This window comes from Anolis sagrei, chromosome 1, assembly GCF_037176765.1.
Source record: "Anolis sagrei isolate rAnoSag1 chromosome 1, rAnoSag1.mat, whole genome shotgun sequence".
In the NCBI taxonomy this organism is placed as follows: Eukaryota; Metazoa; Chordata; class Lepidosauria; order Squamata; family Dactyloidae; genus Anolis; species Anolis sagrei.
In genome coordinates, this window is record NC_090021.1 from 34,287,245 (window position 1) to 34,307,303 (window position 20,059).

Consider the following 20,059-nt stretch of genomic DNA (forward strand, 5'->3'; position numbering starts at 1 on the left):
ATTCTAGTTGTTTCTCTCCTTTTTATTATTGCCTCCTTTTATGTGCCCTGTTGTTAAATATAGTCAACATCAGAGATGATCATATGCCCTGAAAAATTATTTGGCATTGTAATTAAATCACTTTATGCACCAAGCTTCTTGCCTGCTATCGGAAAACATAGCAATTTCCATTCCCCACTTAAAAATATCAGATTGGTTCTTAATATCACTGTTTCTTCCCTCATTAATTCTGAAAACCTGAAGGGTCTTCAGAAGAGTTTTGTAGAGCTTTTGATGTAAATATTGCTATAAATGCATTATTATTTCCTGCAGGATTAATTAATTCCTAAGTAGAATTATAATGAAATTACAGTAATCTGTATAAAGGAACCATTTTGCTTGGCAGCATTGTTGTGCTTTTATGCTGCTTTTATTATACTGTAAGCTTATTCTGATTTGATGGATGTAGTTGGCAAGCATTCTGTCAAATCACACTCAGAAAATAAACTTGGAAAAGCACAAGAGTCTTTCAAGTCAAGAAGTTAATAATCAACTAATTGACTTGACAGTTTGTGTCACAAATCTGATTAAAATCCATAGATAATTTAGTGCCATAGATAACTGGAGAAGGCTTGCGTGTACTTGAATTCGTTTATCACGTGCTGTTCTTCTGTGAGAAAGAGTCTGAAAATGGGAAGTCTCAAGCTGAGTCACCTTAAGTTTCTACTTCAATTTGGACAGTCAACATCATTTTTAAAAAACTGGCACAAGATCATCAATTGTAACAATGGAAGTAGAAGAAAAGTTGGGTGTTGATAAGCATGTCAGTTTAAATGTACTGTTAGATTTGGATTATTTAAGGTATAAAAAAAGTGGTGTGTGGTTATTGTGGACTGACAGAATGAAGTATGCAAATAATACCTTTTGAATTCATGCTTGTTATCTCACTTCATAATGGAGGAGTTGTTTTGGTCTGTATGTAGACATGGCTGATGCTGTTGCCAAATTCCACATTAAGTAAACTGCAGTTCATAGGATATTGTTATGCAATGCTGAAGAGAAAATGTATGAATAGTTTTCTTGTCTCTTTTTAAGATTATGAAAATGCTATTCTTTTCTGATATGTGCCTTTTCCTTGTGTTCCTTGATAGCATTTATTCTCAAAACAGTTTTAATAGTTCCTTTAAGATGTTGTGCATGTTTTCTTATAGGGATATTTAGTCTTGGAGTACCAGTAGATGCTCTGTTCTTTATTGGTAACCAGTTGGTGGCTACTAGTCATACAGGAAAAGTGGGAGTATGGAATGCTGTGACTCAACACTGGCAGGTATGTTACATGTAAATACTTCAAAGCAATGTGTTCCATGAGGTTCCAAAAAGGGCTGTCATTTTTATATTGCTTTTCTTGTGTACCTTCACACTGTTTTTGACTTATAGCAGTGGTTCTCAACCTTCCTAATGCAGTGACCCCTTAATAAAGTTCCTCATGTTGTGGTGACCCCCAACCATAACATTACTTTTGTTGCTATTTCATAACTGTCATTTTGCTACTGTTATGAATCGTAATATAAATATTTGATATGTAGGATGTATATACTGTACCAAATTTGGCACAAGTATCTGATACACCCAAATTTCAATACTGGTGAGGTTGATTTTGTCGTTTGGGAGTTGTAGTTGCTGGAATTTATATTTAACCTACGATCAAAGAGCATTCTGAACTCCACCAATGATGGAATTGAATCAAAGTTGGCAAACAGAACTCCCGTGACCACCAAAAAATACTGGAAGGGTTTGGTGGGTGTTGACCTTGAATTTTGGAGTTGTAGTTCACCTACTTCCAGAGAGCACTGTGGACTCAAACAATGATGGAGCTTGACCAAACTTGGCACAAATATTCAATATGCCCAAATGTGAACACTGGCAGAGTTTGGGGAAAATAGACTTGTCATTTGGGAGTTGTAGTTGCTGAGATTTATAGTTCACCTGCAATCAAAGAGCATTCTGAACTCCACCAATGATGGAATTGAACCAAAGTTAGCAAACAGAACTCTTGTGACCACCAAAAAATACTGGAAGGGTTTGGTGGGCGTTGACCTTGAATTTTGGAGTAGTAATTCACCTACATCCAGAGAGCACTGTGGACTCAAAGAATGTTGGAGCTAGACCAAACTTGGCATGAATATTCAATATGCCCAAATATGAACACTGGTGGAGTTTGGGGAAAATAGACCTTGACATTTGGGAGTTGTAGTTGCTGAGATGTATAGTTCACCACCAATGATAGAATTGGACCAAACTTCCCACACAGAAGCCCCATGACCAACAGAAAATATAGTGTTTTTTTATGGTCTCTGGCGACCCCTCTGACACCCCCTAGCAGCCCCCCCAGGGGTCCCGACCCCCAGGTTGAGAACCACTGACTTATAGTGACCTTAAAATAAAACCTCTCAAAAGGCTTGTTAGGGTTTCCATGGCTGAAGTCTAGGGTTTCCATTTCTGAAGTTCTCCAGGGTTGAAATCCAATGTTCAGAACTCTACTAGTAATAAATGTTTATATGCCCTTTCTTTATTGAAATGCTGTTTCTTTTTCCCTATTGCTTCTTGTGTTTTGGTTGTTCTTCATTTTACAAATGATCACTTCACTTAATTCCAAGTCAGAACAAACCTAGTATTTAGTTGTTAAGCAAATTAACTCTGTGTTGATCTTACAAATATTTAGAATTAGTCATCCTGTCAAACTTTTTCAGTTATGTACTGTACATGGTACCTCAAAGATATCTACGTATTTTCTATTTCTATTCTGAAATGCCCTGTGATTTTTATATATTATGCATTCTGACAATGGGAATAGAGAATCTTGGATTCTAGACAAGGCTAAGGGAAATGCTGGGCATTCATGCAAGAAACAAACTTGTAACACAGCCAGATGAATGTCTTTATGGTACAATGTAAAGACGCTGTGTAATGAAATCCAGGAGGCTGTCTTGCAAATCTCAAGAGGCAGAAGTGACCTTAGGCTGACTCTGTGGCTGCCACAGCACTGGTTGAATAAATCCTGATTTTGCCCATAAGTGACAGTCATGTCAATGAGCAATGCTATGAGAATGCAGAAAGCCAAGTATCATAATACAATCATTCTGTTTTGCATTGGAAGTTAGCCTAATAGGTTTGAAACTAATGATAGCTAAATTTCTTAAGAGCTCTGTTGCCATCCCTTGAAAACTCGAGAAGCATTTATAAGAAGGCAATCTTTATTTTGATACTATTTTAGGAACTATTCAGCTAATTTCGCCTGTATTTCTATGTTGTTTACCTAATGCCTAATGCACTCCTCTTACATAATTTTATATTGTTCGGAAAATTCCAAGTGAAGTCATAAACATATAACTAGAGCTTCTGCCTTCTACTAATGGGCACATAAGCTTGAATGACATTGATTAGCTCCAATTAGAATACAATACTCGAATCATTTGTTAACTGCTAAATCAACAAATATGCCAACTGGTTAATCAGAGGTACAAAAAGTAGAATGAGACTGAAAGTAGGATTTTGGTAGAAAGAAAGAGGAATGCAAAGGAGATGCATGATGCAGTTTATTTGATGTTTTACTGCTTATGCATGGGATACTTATTCAAGTTAATATCTTCAAACACTTTGGCTCTCCTTCCTTGTTCCATTAGGTTCCCTTTCTCTTCTCCACAAACTATCTGCTTCTCCCTGCAGCCCACGTTTCCTCAAAACATGCTCTGGAGAGCTAGAAAATGCTGCAGCCTGCTTGTTTAGGAAATGGGGAGGAGAGGAAAGTTGACCACACTTCTAATTAGGAAGCAATGTAATGTTGGATTTAGGCCATATATTATTTAAATGTAATTGTTAGTTTATAAACTGCTGGATAAATTGTGTTGGAAGAGAGAAATTTGGAAAAAATGGGAAGCATTCATGATGCATGGACACTAACAGGCTTTTTAAAAAATACTGTTCCTGTGGATTTATCTAAATGTTTCAACTAGTAGTATGGTCCTCTCCAGAAATAAACTCCCTGGAAAAAAAAGAAAAGAAAAAGCAGCGTATTTGTTTTAAATGTTGTTAGTCTGAAAACTGGTAGAATTTAAATTGAAAAAGAAGAGAACTCCATATTATGGTGTTTATTTATACCCCTTTTTCTCTCCACAAGGAGACTCAAAACATCTAAGACATTAACTTGATGATATTTTTCATCATGCATTGACAAATTTCTTGCTAATGACACCTTGATAAACACTGTTTAATATGACAAATGCACTATTATACTCAGATGCTATTGTGGATAACTGGTGTTACATGATTATTATTTGGAAATGAGCCTGTATATCAAAGAACAGTTAGCCCTTTGTGTTTTGATAATTTGTTATGATGGTTATCATGTACTTTAAAGATGGAACTTTCTAAAAGTGGTTGAATTGCCACATGTAAGGTTTTTTTTTGTTTCATTTTTATGAACTGCATTGGCCTTCTGCAATTACCTTGCTGTAAGATAAGCTCAAGTTATTGTATCTTGAAAATAGAAATAGCTGTTTTTATGGTATGGCAAAACACATACTTCCCAGATTCATAAAAATTGTAGGATGGTCACCATATACATTGAAATTTATACACTGTCTTTAACTTGCTTAAATGAAACAGAAAATTGTCCTTACTTGAAATAGGAAAATATTAAATTTCTAGTTCCTATTAGAATTGACTTGTTGAATCATTTGCTGAATTGTAAGGTAGCTTTTCTGTAGACATTAGTAATTTAATTGGTCTACTCATTTAGGACTAGCAATTGGATACATTGTGAAATCATATGTTAGCATGATTGAAATTGAAATCTTATGTAAAAATGTAATTTTCAATTCATTAGTTACCTTTTATTTATCTTAGGTTCAGGATGTTGTTCCTATCACTAGTTATGATACTGCTGGATCATTCCTATTGCTGGGCTGCAACAACGGCTCCATATATTACATTGGTAAGATCAAGTGCTCCATGCACAACATAATATTGGATACGGCTCCCCAGTGTTTAGATTGAGGGATCGAGGGAGAATGTTTTTTGGCCATTTGTCACCTAATTTGGTCAAAGCATTGGCACCTCTTAGACTATGTAATTACACATTCTAGAGACAGCTGCAACATCCGTTTCACAAGAGCAATGACAGGTGTTGATGACTGCTGGACAGGTCATCTACAGACCAAGAAACCATGGCATACATCCTCTATGCTTATCAGATGGAACCAAACTTCTGAAGGACAAAAAATCAATGGCACTATGTTGGAAAGAGCACTACAAAAGCCTCCTGTATTGCAGCTCCAATGTGGCTGAAGAGGTTGTCTCACAAATTCCGCAACAACAAACCAGGAATGAGCTTGCAGCACTGCCTAGTTTGGAAGAAGTCAGCAATGCTATCAGCCAACAAAAAAGTAACAAAGCCAGCGGACCTGATGGGATCCCTGCTGAAATCTTAAAGGAGGGTGGACCTGAGCTGACACAACAACTCCACCAGCTCATTGAAAAAGTGTGGGTGACTAAGAAAATCCCAGCAGACTTCAAAGATGTCACCATCATCATCCTTTTCAAAAAAAAAAAAAAAGGGGGGGGGGAGAACAGAAGACACCCTCCCAGAATCCCAGAAAAATGCAGGGGAAACAAAATCAACCTCTGTACATGGCATTCATTAACCTCGCAGAAGCATTCGAGACAGTGAATCACAGTGCTCTCTGGACCATCCTCCAAAAAATCAGGTGCCCTAACAAATTTGTGAACATCCTGCGGCTCCTCCATGATGACATGATGGCAACAGTCCTGGACAGCAATAGCTCCCAAAGTGTCCCATTTAAGGTGGAATCAGGTGTCAAAACAGGGATGTGTTTCCGAATCAAGCAGAGAGTGTTTGAGGATTGGGACATCCGTAGGGAGACAAAGGTGCTTCTTTATAAAGCCATTGCTATATGCCTGCAAAATGTGGACTGTCTACAGAAGTCATATGCAGCTCCTGGAACGATTCCATCAGTGCTGCCTCCGAAAAATCCTGCAAATCTCTTGGGAAGACAAGCAGACAAAGATCAGCACGCTGGAAGAAGCAAAGACCACCAGCATTGAAGCAATGCTCCTCCGCTATCAACTCCATTGGACTGGCCACATTGTCAGAATGCCTGATTACCATCTCCCAAAGCAGTTGCTCTACTCTGAACTCAAGAACGGGAAACATAAGATTGGTGGAAAAGAGATTTAAAGATGGGCTTAAAGCCAACCTTAAAAACCGTGGCATAGAACTGGGAAGCCGTGGCCCTTGAGCACTCCAACTGGAGTTCAGCTGTGACCAGCTGTGCTGCTGAATTTGAAGAGGCACAAATAGAGGGTGAAAGGGAGAAAAGTGCCAAGAGGGAGGCGCATCAAGCCAACCTTGACTCGGACCATCTTCCATCTGGAAACCGATGTCCTCACTGCGGGAAAACATTTGGATCAAGAATAGGGCTCCACAGCCACCTACGGACCCAGCGCTAAGACACCACATCTGGAAGACTATCATACTCAAGCTATGGGGGATTGCCTAAGTTAGTAAAATATATATATTTGTGTACCTCTCATCACCACCTGGTAGTCACCTGGGCCTCTATCTTGGGATCAGTGGTATATTCTAGACAGACATTTTTCAGGGCATACGATCATCTCTGATGTTGACTGTATTTAACAACAGATAGAACAACACTTGGTTCAAAACCAAGAACAGTATTATCAACATCAGTTACATCCTTGTGGAAAGCTGACTCATCAGTTTGACACTTGTTTCCCAAGAGCTTTATAGTATCTCCAGCCTATTTGCCTAATCAGAGGGAGATGTTTACTGACCTTTGAGGGCATAAACAATTACATCCCATTCAACCAAACTGAACTTTTACTGGTCTTCACTTGTGGAGCCAGTTTCTTGGTTACCTGTGAACAGATTAATCAACCATCATATATTAGCCATACCCTTTTGTACCAATGTACATATTCTCAGGTTGATTATAAGCTTTTTCTATTCAGAATATTTTCCCCTTGATCACATTGTTTCCAGTTATGTTGGGTTTCTACATGGAGATAGCTATGCTCTTAATATTATGGTATTTAATCGGCAAGAATTCATGTTTTTTGTTTTAAACAGATAAACTTATGCCTTTACTATTCAGGTTTCAGGAGCTTAAGTTTTACAAAATATATGAAATCAGCATGTAACAATACAAGAGGATTTTGTTGTTCTGTGTTCTTTCCATATATATATATATATATATATAAATATATATATATATATATAAATGCACTGTTCGTTTGTGGGATTAACATAACTCAAAAACTACTGGACGAATTGACTGGGAGTTGTAGTTTCTGGGATTTGTCATTTATGTACAATCAAAGAGCATTCTGAACCCCACCAATGATGGAATTGAACCAAACTTGACACACAGTTCTCCTATGACCAACAGAAAATACTGGAACGGTTTGGTGGGCAGTGTCCTTTGGTTTTGGAGTTGTAGTTCACCTACATCCAGAGAGCACTGTGGACTCAAACAATGATGTATCTGGACCAAAATCTACACGAATACTCAATATGTCCAAATGTGAACACTGGTGGAGTTTGGGGAAAATAGAATCTTGACATTTGGGAGTTGTAGTTCCTGGGATTTGTAGTTCACATACAATCACAGAGCATTCTGAACCCCACCGATAGAATTGGGCCAAAACTCCCACACAGAAGAGTCATGTGGGCCACAGCAACGCGTGACAGGGGACGGCTAGTGTGTATGTATGTATGTGTATAGATAGATAGATAGATAGATATTCCTTTCTGTTTATTACAGCAATTATTCCGGTTATTCTGAGAAGGTATTAAAATCATCTTCTTTGTTTAGTTTATCATTGTAAAATAACTTTTATATCTTTTACTTCACAGATATGCAAAAATTTCCATTACGGATGAAGGATAATGATCTTCTGGTGACAGAACTTTATCATGATCCTTCCAATGACGCCATAACAGCACTTAGTGTTTACCTTACACCAAAAACAAGTTTGTACTATTTTGACCTCTTAATGTCTTATACTGTATGGAGCACCTTTCTAGTCTTATCTTGTAATTAGAAATCTAAAGTTTTAATTTGAAGTTTCATTTCACACCTGTAGTATGGAAAGAAAAGCATATTTTCCTTGTTTGCTCATAAACACTGCCTTCACACAATACGTGTACTTGTTAGGGACTATGCAGTGTTAATTAACTATGTTCATCAGTTCTTACAAGATGTAAATGTTGTCTTTGGATTTCTTTTTCTGTTGACAAGTGTAAATATGATACAGTTTAAAAATGTTTATTGCACTTATAAAAAAACAAGGATACGTTAGTTGTCAAATTTCTACTTCATACAAATCTAGATTTTTTAAAAGTATAATTTATTAAATAATAAATAAATTTATTAAATAATAAAACTTGAGGTCATATGTTCTTTAATGTAGCATAGCAATGTCCAGCTATTCAATATGAGAAGGCAAATAATTCCATGTTTTAAGAGTAAGCTTTTATTTTTCTGGTCATGCCGTGCAAGTATTTATTTACTGATTGTAATGATGTTGTTACTGGACATTTGTAGTCACTAATACTTTGTTACTACAGTGTGAGGAAAAGCCATTTTTAGTATACATATGTTAAGAAAAACAAGTCAGAAACCATTCTAAAGAGTGGTTTAAAAAGTTGTGTGTAAGTATCTAATCTATTATACAGGGGCACTGAGCAGCTCAAAACTATGTTAGAAAAAGATGTATTGTACTGAAACCTGTTTTCTTTCTGGCATAGGTGTAAGTGGCAATTGGATTGAAATTGCATATGGCACAAGTTCGGGAGCAGTGCGTGTAATTGTGCAACACCCAGAAACAGTTGGCTCAGGCCCTCAACTCTTTCAGACTTTCACTGTTCATCGAAGCCCCGTTACAAAGATCATGTTGTCTGAGAAACATCTTGTGTCAGGTAATCTTGCTGGAATCATGGTGACTCCCTAGCATTCCTGCTTGATTTTGTGCCACCCCTTCACATTTCTGAAGTTACAAAGAAAAACAACAAAGTATTGAGTTCCTACACCGTAGCAGATAAAAGTCCATTCTCCTTGTAGTGAGGCTGGTGTTGAAGCTCAGGAAAAATAAATGGCCATAGAGGTAAACTTTAGAAGAAAGTAACTATTACAGTGGTGATATAGTAGAGCAAACAACAAATATAAATGTGGTGTTGATAGTCACTGAGAAACATGTTTTGCTGACAGTTGGGTTGCCTGGGGCAGAGTGAATGGATGTGTGAATGAGTAAATCAGTGGTGCAGAGAGTGGTACACATTGTAGGATTAAATGTAGAAAGGCCATTTTTTTGTATATGCATTTTGGAATTTTAAAATGTTAACCTTTGTTTTGTTCCTAATTGTATAGTATTTTATTTTACTCTTATTTTTCTCTACAGCATCACAATCTGTATTCCGATCCAAATATAGATTGTGCTGCTGCAGGTTCTAATATGTTGCACAAACATTAAAACAATCTGTAGAATAATCTTGAGAGTAACCGTTGTTTCTGTTTTTTTATCAGATTCTAGTACAGTATTTTCTGCTTAAATCACTCAGAAAATAGCTATATGGCTTTCATGTCATTTCCTATTCAAATACTTATAACAACCTTAATTTTAGCCACATTTAGTGCTTTATTTTGTGAAAAGGCATCTGACTCGTTCATTAATAAATAAAAGTAAAGAATTTTACCAGTTTTTTCATCTACCTCCAATATTTTGGGTTAAAACTCCCATCATTCATGATCATTAGCTACTCTGAAGTTCATATAGACATGTTATTCAAAATAGTTGGAGAGCCACACATTAGAGTTGTGCAGAAGATTTATTGTCAGCACTTGAAAGCACCAGAAGACCAAAATCTTTGAATAGATTAAATAAATAAAGTGAAGTGAATAGATTAGAAATAAAGTGAAGCGAAGTGAATAGATTAGAACAACAAACTGCTGTATCTTTTGTGTGTGCGCGCGTGTGTGTGTGTATACACATAACGTCTATACGTATGTTCTTTCCAGTTTGTGCAGATAACAATCATGTTCGGACATGGACAGTGACTCGTTTCAGAGGGATGATTTCAACACAGCCAGGATCGACTCCTTTGGCATCATTTAAAATTTTGTCCTTGGAGGAGACTGAGAGTCATGGAAGTTATTCTTCAGGAAATGATATAGGTAGTTGATGTAAATGTAACTATCCCATTCTTTAATTAGACATTTCTGTTTTAATTGAAGTATTTGTACCCTACCAATCAGCCAAAAAAGTTCCCAAAGTGGCTTACAGGTAGTTTCCTCTGGCTTACAGTTTAAGTAAGACAGGACACACAAGTAAATGTGGAATGTCAGGAGGAAGGAGATGAAGGTCATCAGATGCTGGATGCTTCTTGTGTCCCTCAAAGACCAGAACAATGGCAGTTGCGGAGATGGATTTCACCAGCCACTGGAGCCCAGGCACAATGTACAGTGATGTAGAGAGGAAGAGAGATGAGAAAAGAAATTAGAAGCTGGCTTCTGCTAAGTAAGACTATTGGTTTATCTAATCGAGCGTTGTCAACCATGACTGATAGCAATTGGTTTCCAGGGTTTCAGGCAGGAATTCTTCTAAACCTGTTTGGAGATTTCTGGTGATTCTCCATCCAACTACTAATAGAATTGTTGAAAAGATGCAGCAATGCCAATGCCATACAGTTGGTACTTCAGGCTTTGCGACGTAAGGATTCATTTCTCACTCGCCTAACACACATTGTAGGGAAAGCAATCTTTAAGATAAAGGTGAGCAACTACAGCAGATTCAAGGACCACTTTTCTGCTTATGTGGTCTTTCAGTAGCAGTATGGACTGTCAAAAACAACTCCCTGAACTGGATGGAAATCTATTTCTGGTTTTGAACTATTAACACCCCCCCTCCACACACACACACACACACACATACACACCTTTTATTTTTTAGATATTAGACCATACAAAGGTCCTGGCAATGTTTGCAGAGGCTAAATTGCTGCTCAGTGGGCTTTCAGGAGCGACAGTGAAACCATTTTTAGCCAGAAAGGGGTTAGTTTGGGAAAAATTGAAAGTTTGAGAGCCGCAAAAACAACCTTGGATGGCCCAGAGCTATCCTTTCCTTACCTCTACTCTAGAAGATGCATTATAAGGCTGCCCTAGGGGGGAAAAAGGAAATACATACATAGTATTCCATGGCACTAATAGATCAAGTACTGCATTATATGGGGCTGAGAAAGTGTTGAGAACATTATATTGAATGATGAAAAACCTTTTATTTCTTTTGCTTTCCCATTACAGGGCCATTCGGTGAGCGTGATGATCAACAGGTGTTTATCCAAAAAGTTGTTCCCATCACTAACAAACTCTTTGTAAGGCTGTCTTCTACAGGAAAAAGGTAAGCAACAGAATCACAGTGAAGCACCATCGTAAAGGGCAAGGACAAAGTTAATTATAAAGCAAGCTTTTGTTACGTTTACACTGTAAGGCTTTTAACAAGAGTATTATCCCAAACATATGACACAGTTGATTCTAGAGAATTGTTCCCACATCAAAAGTTGTTCTTGATTAGCAATATTATAACATCTTGGGCTTGATTCTATTGAAGTTCAAGTTTAGAGGCCACAGAGTGAAGAAGGGGCAGCCAGGAAGACACAGCTCCATGGTGTCTCCTGCAGCATCACTCAGGAGCACCTCAATATATACAATATAATAGTATATAGAAATAATAACATTGTAATGTAATAATACTAATATATTATCTATGACAGGAATAATGTAATATAATATATTCTATGTTATATATTATATATACTACAACTTATTATATAGTACAATATATTATATAATGGTAATAGTATAATATACTTCTAGTGTGTGTGTGTGTGTGTATATATATATATAGTGGTTTTCCCTGCGTGGCTATGCTGTGAATGCGCACTAATGGTATCTCTCTGCGCATGCGCAGCTTAGCTCGGACTTTTACAGTTAAAATTCAAAAAAGGACGGCGGTTGGCCCCGCGCACACTCCCCTGATAGCATAAATAGCCCGCGGAAGGCTAACCGCCTCAGTTCTCTTCATCCGCGCTAGACGCAAACAGCTCGGTTTCGAAGAAAAACTTTTTTGCTTCATTGAGGCTTTGTCCGGGAGTTTTTGAGGAAAATGTCTCAAACTAAGGGTTTTAAGCGATGTACTGCTTGCCCTTCGAATATCCCGGATAATGACTCTCATACCTTATGCATTGCGTGTCTGGGTGAGGGGCATCTGGCGCAAAGTTGTGCCATTTGCCAGGCGTTTACTCCCCAGACACGTAAAAATAGGCAAATAAGACTGAAAGCGGCTCTTTACGAGCGCGCTCTACTTCCTCCTGCAGAGGATCGTCAAAATGGCGACAAGACTCCGTCTGTGCAAGGCTTACCCTTAAAGACCTTGAAGAAGTCCAAGAAGACGAAACATGTCGAGCCAGCGAAGCCATCTGCCCCTGTAGTTAAGAAAACTACTGGGCCCTCTAAAGGAGCAGCGTGGCTGGCTCAATTGGCCGAAAAGGAGAAGGAGTCCTCCTCAGCCGTGCTGGAAGCCAGGCCCGAACTGCTGCCAGCCGAGCCACGCCGCGAGCGTGCTTCGCAAGCAGAAGGGGAAGCGGCAGCGGCGAAGCCACGCCTCGCGCGTGCGCAGGAGGCATTACAGAGGTCTGAAACCACGCCTCCGATGCCGATGCTCTCGGCACCGGGACCGCCCCCTTCCCTTTCGGGCGAGAGAGAGGAGGAGCTGTGCAGGGCTTCCCCAGCCGGCCCGTCGGCATCGGCAGCAGCAGGGAATGCCCAGAATGGCGCGGCTCGGCGCCGCTCTCGCGCACCATCGCGCGCAGGCAATGTAAGACGTGCGCGCAGGGAGAGGTCATCTTCAAGTGACTCTGCGTCGACGTGTTCGGACTCTTCTTGTTCAGTACGGAAGCGTCGACGTGCACGCCTGGAGAGAGCTTTTTCTGTGGCTTCGTCAAGATCTTCCCATTATAGGGAGCAAAGGGGGAGGTATGAGTACCCCCCCCCCAAGCAGGGATCTACAGAGTAACTCCCAACGGAGGTATTGTGTACTGCGGGGAAGACGTCCAACCATCCCCCAGGGCTCATAGACCCAGCAGGCAGTCTGGGCTGGATAAGGAGACCAGCGCGCCAGATCAAGCTTTGTTTCCTGTGAATAAGGCCTGGAGGCACCAGCCAAGGGACACACAACCTGCCCATATGGACATGATGGAGCGTGCTCATGCTGGCGATTTTAATACAGACATTGTTGACTCAGATGCTTCAGAGGAAGCTGAGGAGGTGTCAAAAGGGGAGAAGGACATGGATCATCCACTTCCCCGGTCTGATGACTACAATAAGTTCATGCAGTTAATAGGAAGAATGATAACTGCCTTGGACATTGTCATCCCGAAGTCATCAGCAGCAGTCGATGACCCGATGTTTCCGTCAGAGGAGCAGGACAACCCATCGTCCTCAGTGCTCCCAACGTTGCCTTATCTGCTGAAACTGACAAAAATCCCTGATGTTCCCCCTTCCATTGTCCCCGCCATCCCTAGAAGGGTAGACATTCTTTATAAGGTTGACTTGTCAGCAGCCAAATGGATAGCTCGCCCCTCAGCCCCCAACACAGTGGTGGCGGAGGCAGCTAAGTCTAAGAAACCTAAGAAGTATACAGTCTCCCCACCTGATAAGGAAGGCAGGAAAGTAGACTCCTTAGGGAAAAAGGTCCACGTAGCAGCGGGGTTGTTCACTAGAATTGCACACTATATTACTTACCTTAGTGGTTACCAAAGTTTTTTGTGGAACCAAATGGCTCCATATGTTGATAAGTTACCATTGGAAGAGAGACGGTTACCTCGGGCGTTTGTGAATGAGGCTATACCCCTCTCAAAATTTCAAAAGGATGTAGGAAAGCATATGGCGGAATCAGCCGGCAAACTGTTGGCCACTGCAACGGCTATTCGACGTCATGCCTGGCTCCGGGCCTCCTCCTTATCTGAGGACAGCCGCTCCTTGGCCGAGGACCTACCAATGACAGAGGAGGGCCTGTTTGACCCCTCTACAGATGAGAAGATAAAACATTCCAGGGAGGTTCTGCAGGCAGCCAAATATGACACCCCATGGCAACCGGGATATCAGCAGAGGCAGCGTTGGCAGCAGCCAACAGGCGCTTATCGTAAAGGTTACTTTGGTGGTTATTCAAATAGTACTGGTTTTAAGCCTTCAAACAATAAATTCCAACCCAATAGAAGGCTGAACTATAATGCTAAGGCTAGGTATCAGCCTTATAACAGCAAGGCAAGGACCGGAGGGAATCAGAAGCGTCGTCTTTGATGTTCCCCTTGTAGTCAGAATTCAAAAAGAATCAATTGTGCCTAGATCAGAAGTTCCCTTGACCTCGCCCCCCCCACAACCAGTTATGTTTTTTGACAGGTTAAGACCGTTTAGTCATGTTTGGAGTTCGATAACCACTGATAAGTGGGTTCTCCGGGTTATTAGTGAAGGTTATGCAATGGAGTTTGTAACCTTGCCCCCGTTGGGCAATGTAAAGTCCACACCGGAGTCTCCTCCCTTGCTGGAGGAAGTTACGAAGTTGTTGGAGAAAGGGGCTATATCCCCAATTGACCCTAGTGATATCCCAAGTTGTTTTTTCTCTAGGTATTTCTTGATTAAAAAACGGGGAGGGGGCCTGCGGCCTATTCTGGATTTGAGGGAAGTTAACAAGTTTATTTTTTCACAAAGGTTTCGCATGGTGTCTTTGTCATTGATTCTGCCACTGCTTAATAAAAATGCCTGGTTCGCTACCATAGATTTAAAGGATGCTTATTTCCACATATCAATGGCAGAACACCACAGGAAATACCTTTCCTTTATGGTTGGTAAGCGGGCTTTCTGTTTCAACGTTCTTCCATTTGGTTTGACAACGGCCCCAAGGGTTTTCACGAAGTGTATGGCTGTTATTGCAGCTTACCTTCGAACTCAGGGCGTGGCCATTTACCCGTACATAGACGACTGGCTATTAGTGGGAAATACTTGTGAGGGACTGAGAATGCACATCGAAACCACACTCTCTCTTCTCCAGTCCCTAGGTCTGGTTGTCAATGCAGAGAAATCGCACCTGCTGCCGAGCCGCAGAATCCAGTTCATCGGAGCAGTGCTGGATTCAGAGCGCCAACGGGCCTTTTTGCCGGAGGACCGCTTTGCGGCTCTACAAGCCCTAATAGTAAAGGTTGTTCGGGCGAATCGGGTGTCGGTGAAGGAAGTTCAGACGCTGCTCGGCCATATGGCCTCGATGACTACCGTCACGCCGTATGCCAGGCTCCGTCTCAGGCCGCTGCAGACTTGGTTTCTGTCAGCCCACATGGGTGGAGTAGACAAGCCCTATGCAAAGTTGGACATGCCCTCTATGGTAAAACAATCCCTCGATTGGTGGACAGACCCTTCAAATGTTTTGGCAGGCCACCCCTTCCAACTTCCCGAGCCATCAAGGATCATTACAACAGATTCCTCCATGCATGGTTGGGGGGCGCATTTCGAGGGACTCACAGCCCAGGGTATATGGTCCCCCGAAGAAGCCGTGCACCATATCAATGTGTTAGAGCTAAAGGCAGTGGAGAAGGCCCTGAAGTCTTTCGAGCAAGCACTGTTAGGTCAGGTAGTGCAGGTGATAACAGACAACACTACGACTATGTTTTACATAAACAAGCAGGGGGGAACCAGGTCACACCCACTGTTGATCCAGACATTACACATTTGGGACTGGTGTATAGCCAGGGGCATCCATCTAGTAGCGGTTCATTTGCCAGGGGAGGAGAATGTACTGGCAGATGTGCTCAGCAGGTCTCCTCTATCTACCCACGAATGGTCCCTCAATCAGGAGGAACTGGACCTCATTTTCCATGCATGGGGGACTCCAGAATTAGATCTCTTCGCGTCCAAGGAGAACGCGAAGTGTCCCCAATATTGTGCTCGCAGGCACCCAAATTACAATCAGGGATGTCTGGGGGACGCCTTTCTTCTGGGGTGGGCAAAGGGTTACCTATATGCATTTCCCCCGTTCCCCCTGTTACTCAAAGTAATCACGAAGCTACGACGAGACAGGAGCAAATGCATTTTGATCGCGCCATGGTGGCCCCGGCAACCGTGGTTTGCGGCTCTTCTGGAGATGTCACAGGGAGCGTACAGACGTCTGCCAACCAGAGCGGACCTCCTGACGACACAAAACGGCAAAGTGTTCTATCCCGATGTCCACACATTGAAACTGACAGCTTGGAGATTACTGCTCAGGGACTAACCGACAACCTGTCTGCGACAGTTCGGGAAGTCTTGGATGCAGCACATAAACCCTCCACCAGGCGCTCTTATACATACAAGGTGAAGCGCTTCATGGACTTTGTAACTTCGAGAGGGAAAGATCCAGTTACAGCACCAATTACAGAGGTGTTAGAGTTCCTTGGTACTTTAATGGACTCAGGATATACTTTATCGTCGGTTAAGTGCTACCTGGCTGCGTTATCGTGGCATAGGAGAAAACAGGGACATCCATCACTTTTTACAGACTATTATGTCAAGCTTTTCCTAAAAGGGATGGGGAACAAGAGACCAGCTGTTACCCCAGTAGCTCCGTCGTGGTGTTTGGAATTAGTGTTGGAGTCCCTTCAGGGCCCTCCTTATGAACCGATGGCTACGTGCCACATGTCCTACTTGACATGGAAAGTCTCCTTCCTGGTTGCAATCACATCAGCAAGAAGGGTGAGCGAGCTGTGTGCACTGAGGGTAGACCCACCTTATCTCCGTATCCATAAAGATAAAGTGGTGCTCCGCACAGACATCTCTTTCCTACCCAAAGTAACATCAAACTTCCACATGTCTCAAGAACTTGTGCTACCAGCCTTCTTCCAGGAACCTTCCACATCACTAGAACGAAGGCTCCATCTGTTAGATGTCCGTAGGGCCATTGCCTTTTACATTGATCGAACTAAAGACATAAGAAAGACTACGAGACTGTTCATAAAATATCGTCAAGACTCCTTGGGGCTTCCCATATCCTCTCAGCGTTTGTCGGCTTGGCTTGTATCAGTTATCAAGTTGGCGTACCAGAGATCGGGACGGGAACTCCCGCTTGGGGTCAAAGGCCATTCGACAAGAGCACAATCTGCGTCGGCGGCTTTTATGAAAGGTGTGCCATTGGAAGCGATCTGTCGTGCAGCCACGTGGTCTACACCGATGACTTTTGTGACACATTACAAGCTGGATTTGACATCGAAGAAGGATGCTTCCTTCGGTCGAGCTGTGCTTTTTTCTGCGGTGGCATGACGCCCACCAGCCACGGTGAGTAGCTTGCTAGTCTACTACCATTAGTGCGCATTCACAGCATAGCCACGCAGGGAAAATGAAAGGTTGCTTACCTGTAACCGTAGTTTCCCTAGTGGTATGCTGTGAATCCGCACGGCCCCGCCCATCCTCCCCGCAGTTTGTCATGCCTCCTCTTTGAGCAGTGATTTTGCGGCCGAAGAGAACTGAGGCGGTTAGCCTTCCGCGGGCTATTTATGCTATCAGGGGAGTGTGCGCGGGGCCAACCGCCGTCCTTTTTTGAATTTTAACTGTAAAAGTCCGAGCTAAGCTGCGCATGCGCAGAGAGATACCATTAGTGCGCATTCACAGCATACCACTAGGGAAACTACGGTTACAGGTAAGCAACCTTTCATATACTGATATAGTACAATATAATAATATATAATAATATAATAATTGTATATTATATGTTACATATAATATTACTAATAATATTGCAGTATAGTGGTATAGTACAATATAGTAATATATAATACTAATTGTGCTATGCTAAATATAATATATTGTATATACATATAATATTGATAATATATACAATATAATACTAATATATTAAATATAATTACTAGTGATAATATATAATAACATATAATGATATCCTGTTTTATTATTGTATATTTGTTTATTTTAAGTAGTAATGTTTTTGATTGTGAGCCGCTTTGAGTCCATATGGAGAGATAAAGCAAGATATAAACAAACAAACAAATAAATAAATATTGTATTGTTTAAAGACATTCTAGAGTATAAGTCTTGTCAGACAAGGATATCGCCATAGATTATTTGTTCTGTTACTAAACATACATATCAAAAGCTTGGGTAATTGGATAATAATATTTATCACCTCTAGATTCTGAATATAATTCCCAAATGTTTTCTTCATTTTGCCTTTTCCCTTCAGCCAATAGTTTCTTGTCATTTGTTGAGGTAAAATGGATGGCTGTCATGGTACTCTAATTTTTGGAGCCTAGAGTTGTGATGTTGTGTGACCTTTACATATGCTTGCCTGTCTAAAATGTTGCAGAGAACTAAACATTTAAGTATTTGAGAATCTGGAAGCAAGGATATAGAAGGACAAAGAATCAATTTGAGTCTTGGCTTATCTCATAATAGTAAAATTTGTATTTTACAACCATAGTTTACCTACAGGCAGGATTGCTTTTAACTTTCACTTTTTTAATGGCCATTTAATTATATCCCTTATTTTAGAGCTCTCTTCTGTTCGTCCCATATGCTAGTGTGTATTGCTACCTTTCATTAAAAAATATGATATGTTGCCTGGCCATTTAAAAGTAAATGAAATCCAAAGATGTGGAAACAGCAGCTAAAGTGTTTTTGAAAGCCCTGGGCACTACTTAAAGAAAATAGCACTGTTCTAAAATTGAAACTTCTAGTGCAACTATGGATGCTAATAGCGGTTCAGCAGCACACTGATTCTACAACACACCGCCTCTTGTTTCTTCCTGCTTAATCTTGTAATGAATAAAAGTCTTTAAGAGAATCAATCTTCTTTGCATCAAAGTTCATTACGTACAATCATAGGCAACTGTTAGAGAAATTAATCAAGAGTACATTTTCCAAGCACCTAGATTATCACTTTGACAGCTTGTTGGTTTTTAAGCAAATAACATTAGAAGCCTGTAATATGGTTGGAGGCCAAATTATCATCCCAATAAATGTTATAAATCACTATGATTTAATGTTCTTTACATGCACAGGAAGAAACTGCCACATGTTTATTAAAATTGGTGTTGTATTAGGGCAAACCTTAACGTAATAACTCAAAGCTTGTTGAACTTTGAACTCTTTCTGTTCTCCTTCTCCTCTTTGATTACTGCAGGCATAGTTTAATCAACCTGCACCTTCTACATGTTAATTAAATCTGAATTCACGTATACCCATTTTGTCCTGGAAAATAATTGTGTTAGTAATCTGTTCCCATGGTAGCAGTTTGCAGTGGGTGCATTCAGATGGTACACATCTTTTCTTAAGCATCTCCTTCTGAGCTTCTGTGAGACAATTAACTGTTCCTTAAAAAATATGGACCCATTACTAAGCTTCCATTGTCCTGGACTTTGTCACATAAGGCTGTATAATACGTTTCTTTTTAGAATATGTTGTGGATGAGATAATTAAGAGAACACTTTGGCTGAGATCCAGCAAAATGCTGGTGGAGTAAAAAGTATTCTGGCATCGAAATGGAGAATTCTATTACTACTCACCCACAATTGGGATAGGGAAAAAAGGACCTTTGCTTGCATATTGAGTTCCTGGTTATCCTGCTGTTCAAACAGTAAAACAATTAAATTGCTCATGATTTAGTCAAGAGATGAATTGCATTGTTTATTGATATATGTATTGTGGATTATGTTTTTATGTTTTTAAACTGTATACTGTTGTTTGTTATAAGTTGTTGTAAACCGCGTTGAGTCGCCGGCTAGGCTGAGAAACGGCGGTATACAAGTATAGCAAATAAATAAATAAATAGTCAGCTGCACTATCATTTTATACAGATCAGATTCTTGCCCCTTTGAGTCTCTCTCAAGGCTTCCTGCAGTAGTTAGGGAAGAACTACAACAGGATTGGAGTCCTGTTGATTTATTTGAAAT

The 20,059-nt window shown here is 40.5% G+C and overlaps 1 protein-coding gene across 2 annotated transcripts in view; it reads left to right on the plus strand.

Annotated features, from left to right (window-relative positions):
* The window catches only part of KCTD3 (potassium channel tetramerization domain containing 3), a 44,115-nt gene that overhangs the window by 19,436 nt on the left and 4,620 nt on the right, over window positions 1-20,059 (plus strand). For both annotated transcript variants that reach the window (XM_060754271.2, XM_060754272.2), the window contains exons 10-15: window positions 1,191-1,306; window positions 4,885-4,972; window positions 7,934-8,050; window positions 8,828-8,998; window positions 10,095-10,250; window positions 11,376-11,472. In XM_060754271.2, the coding sequence (XP_060610254.2) occupies window positions 1,191-1,306; window positions 4,885-4,972; window positions 7,934-8,050; window positions 8,828-8,998; window positions 10,095-10,250; window positions 11,376-11,472 (745 nt within the window). The remainder of the gene's footprint in view (window positions 1-1,190; window positions 1,307-4,884; window positions 4,973-7,933; window positions 8,051-8,827; window positions 8,999-10,094; window positions 10,251-11,375; window positions 11,473-20,059) is intronic.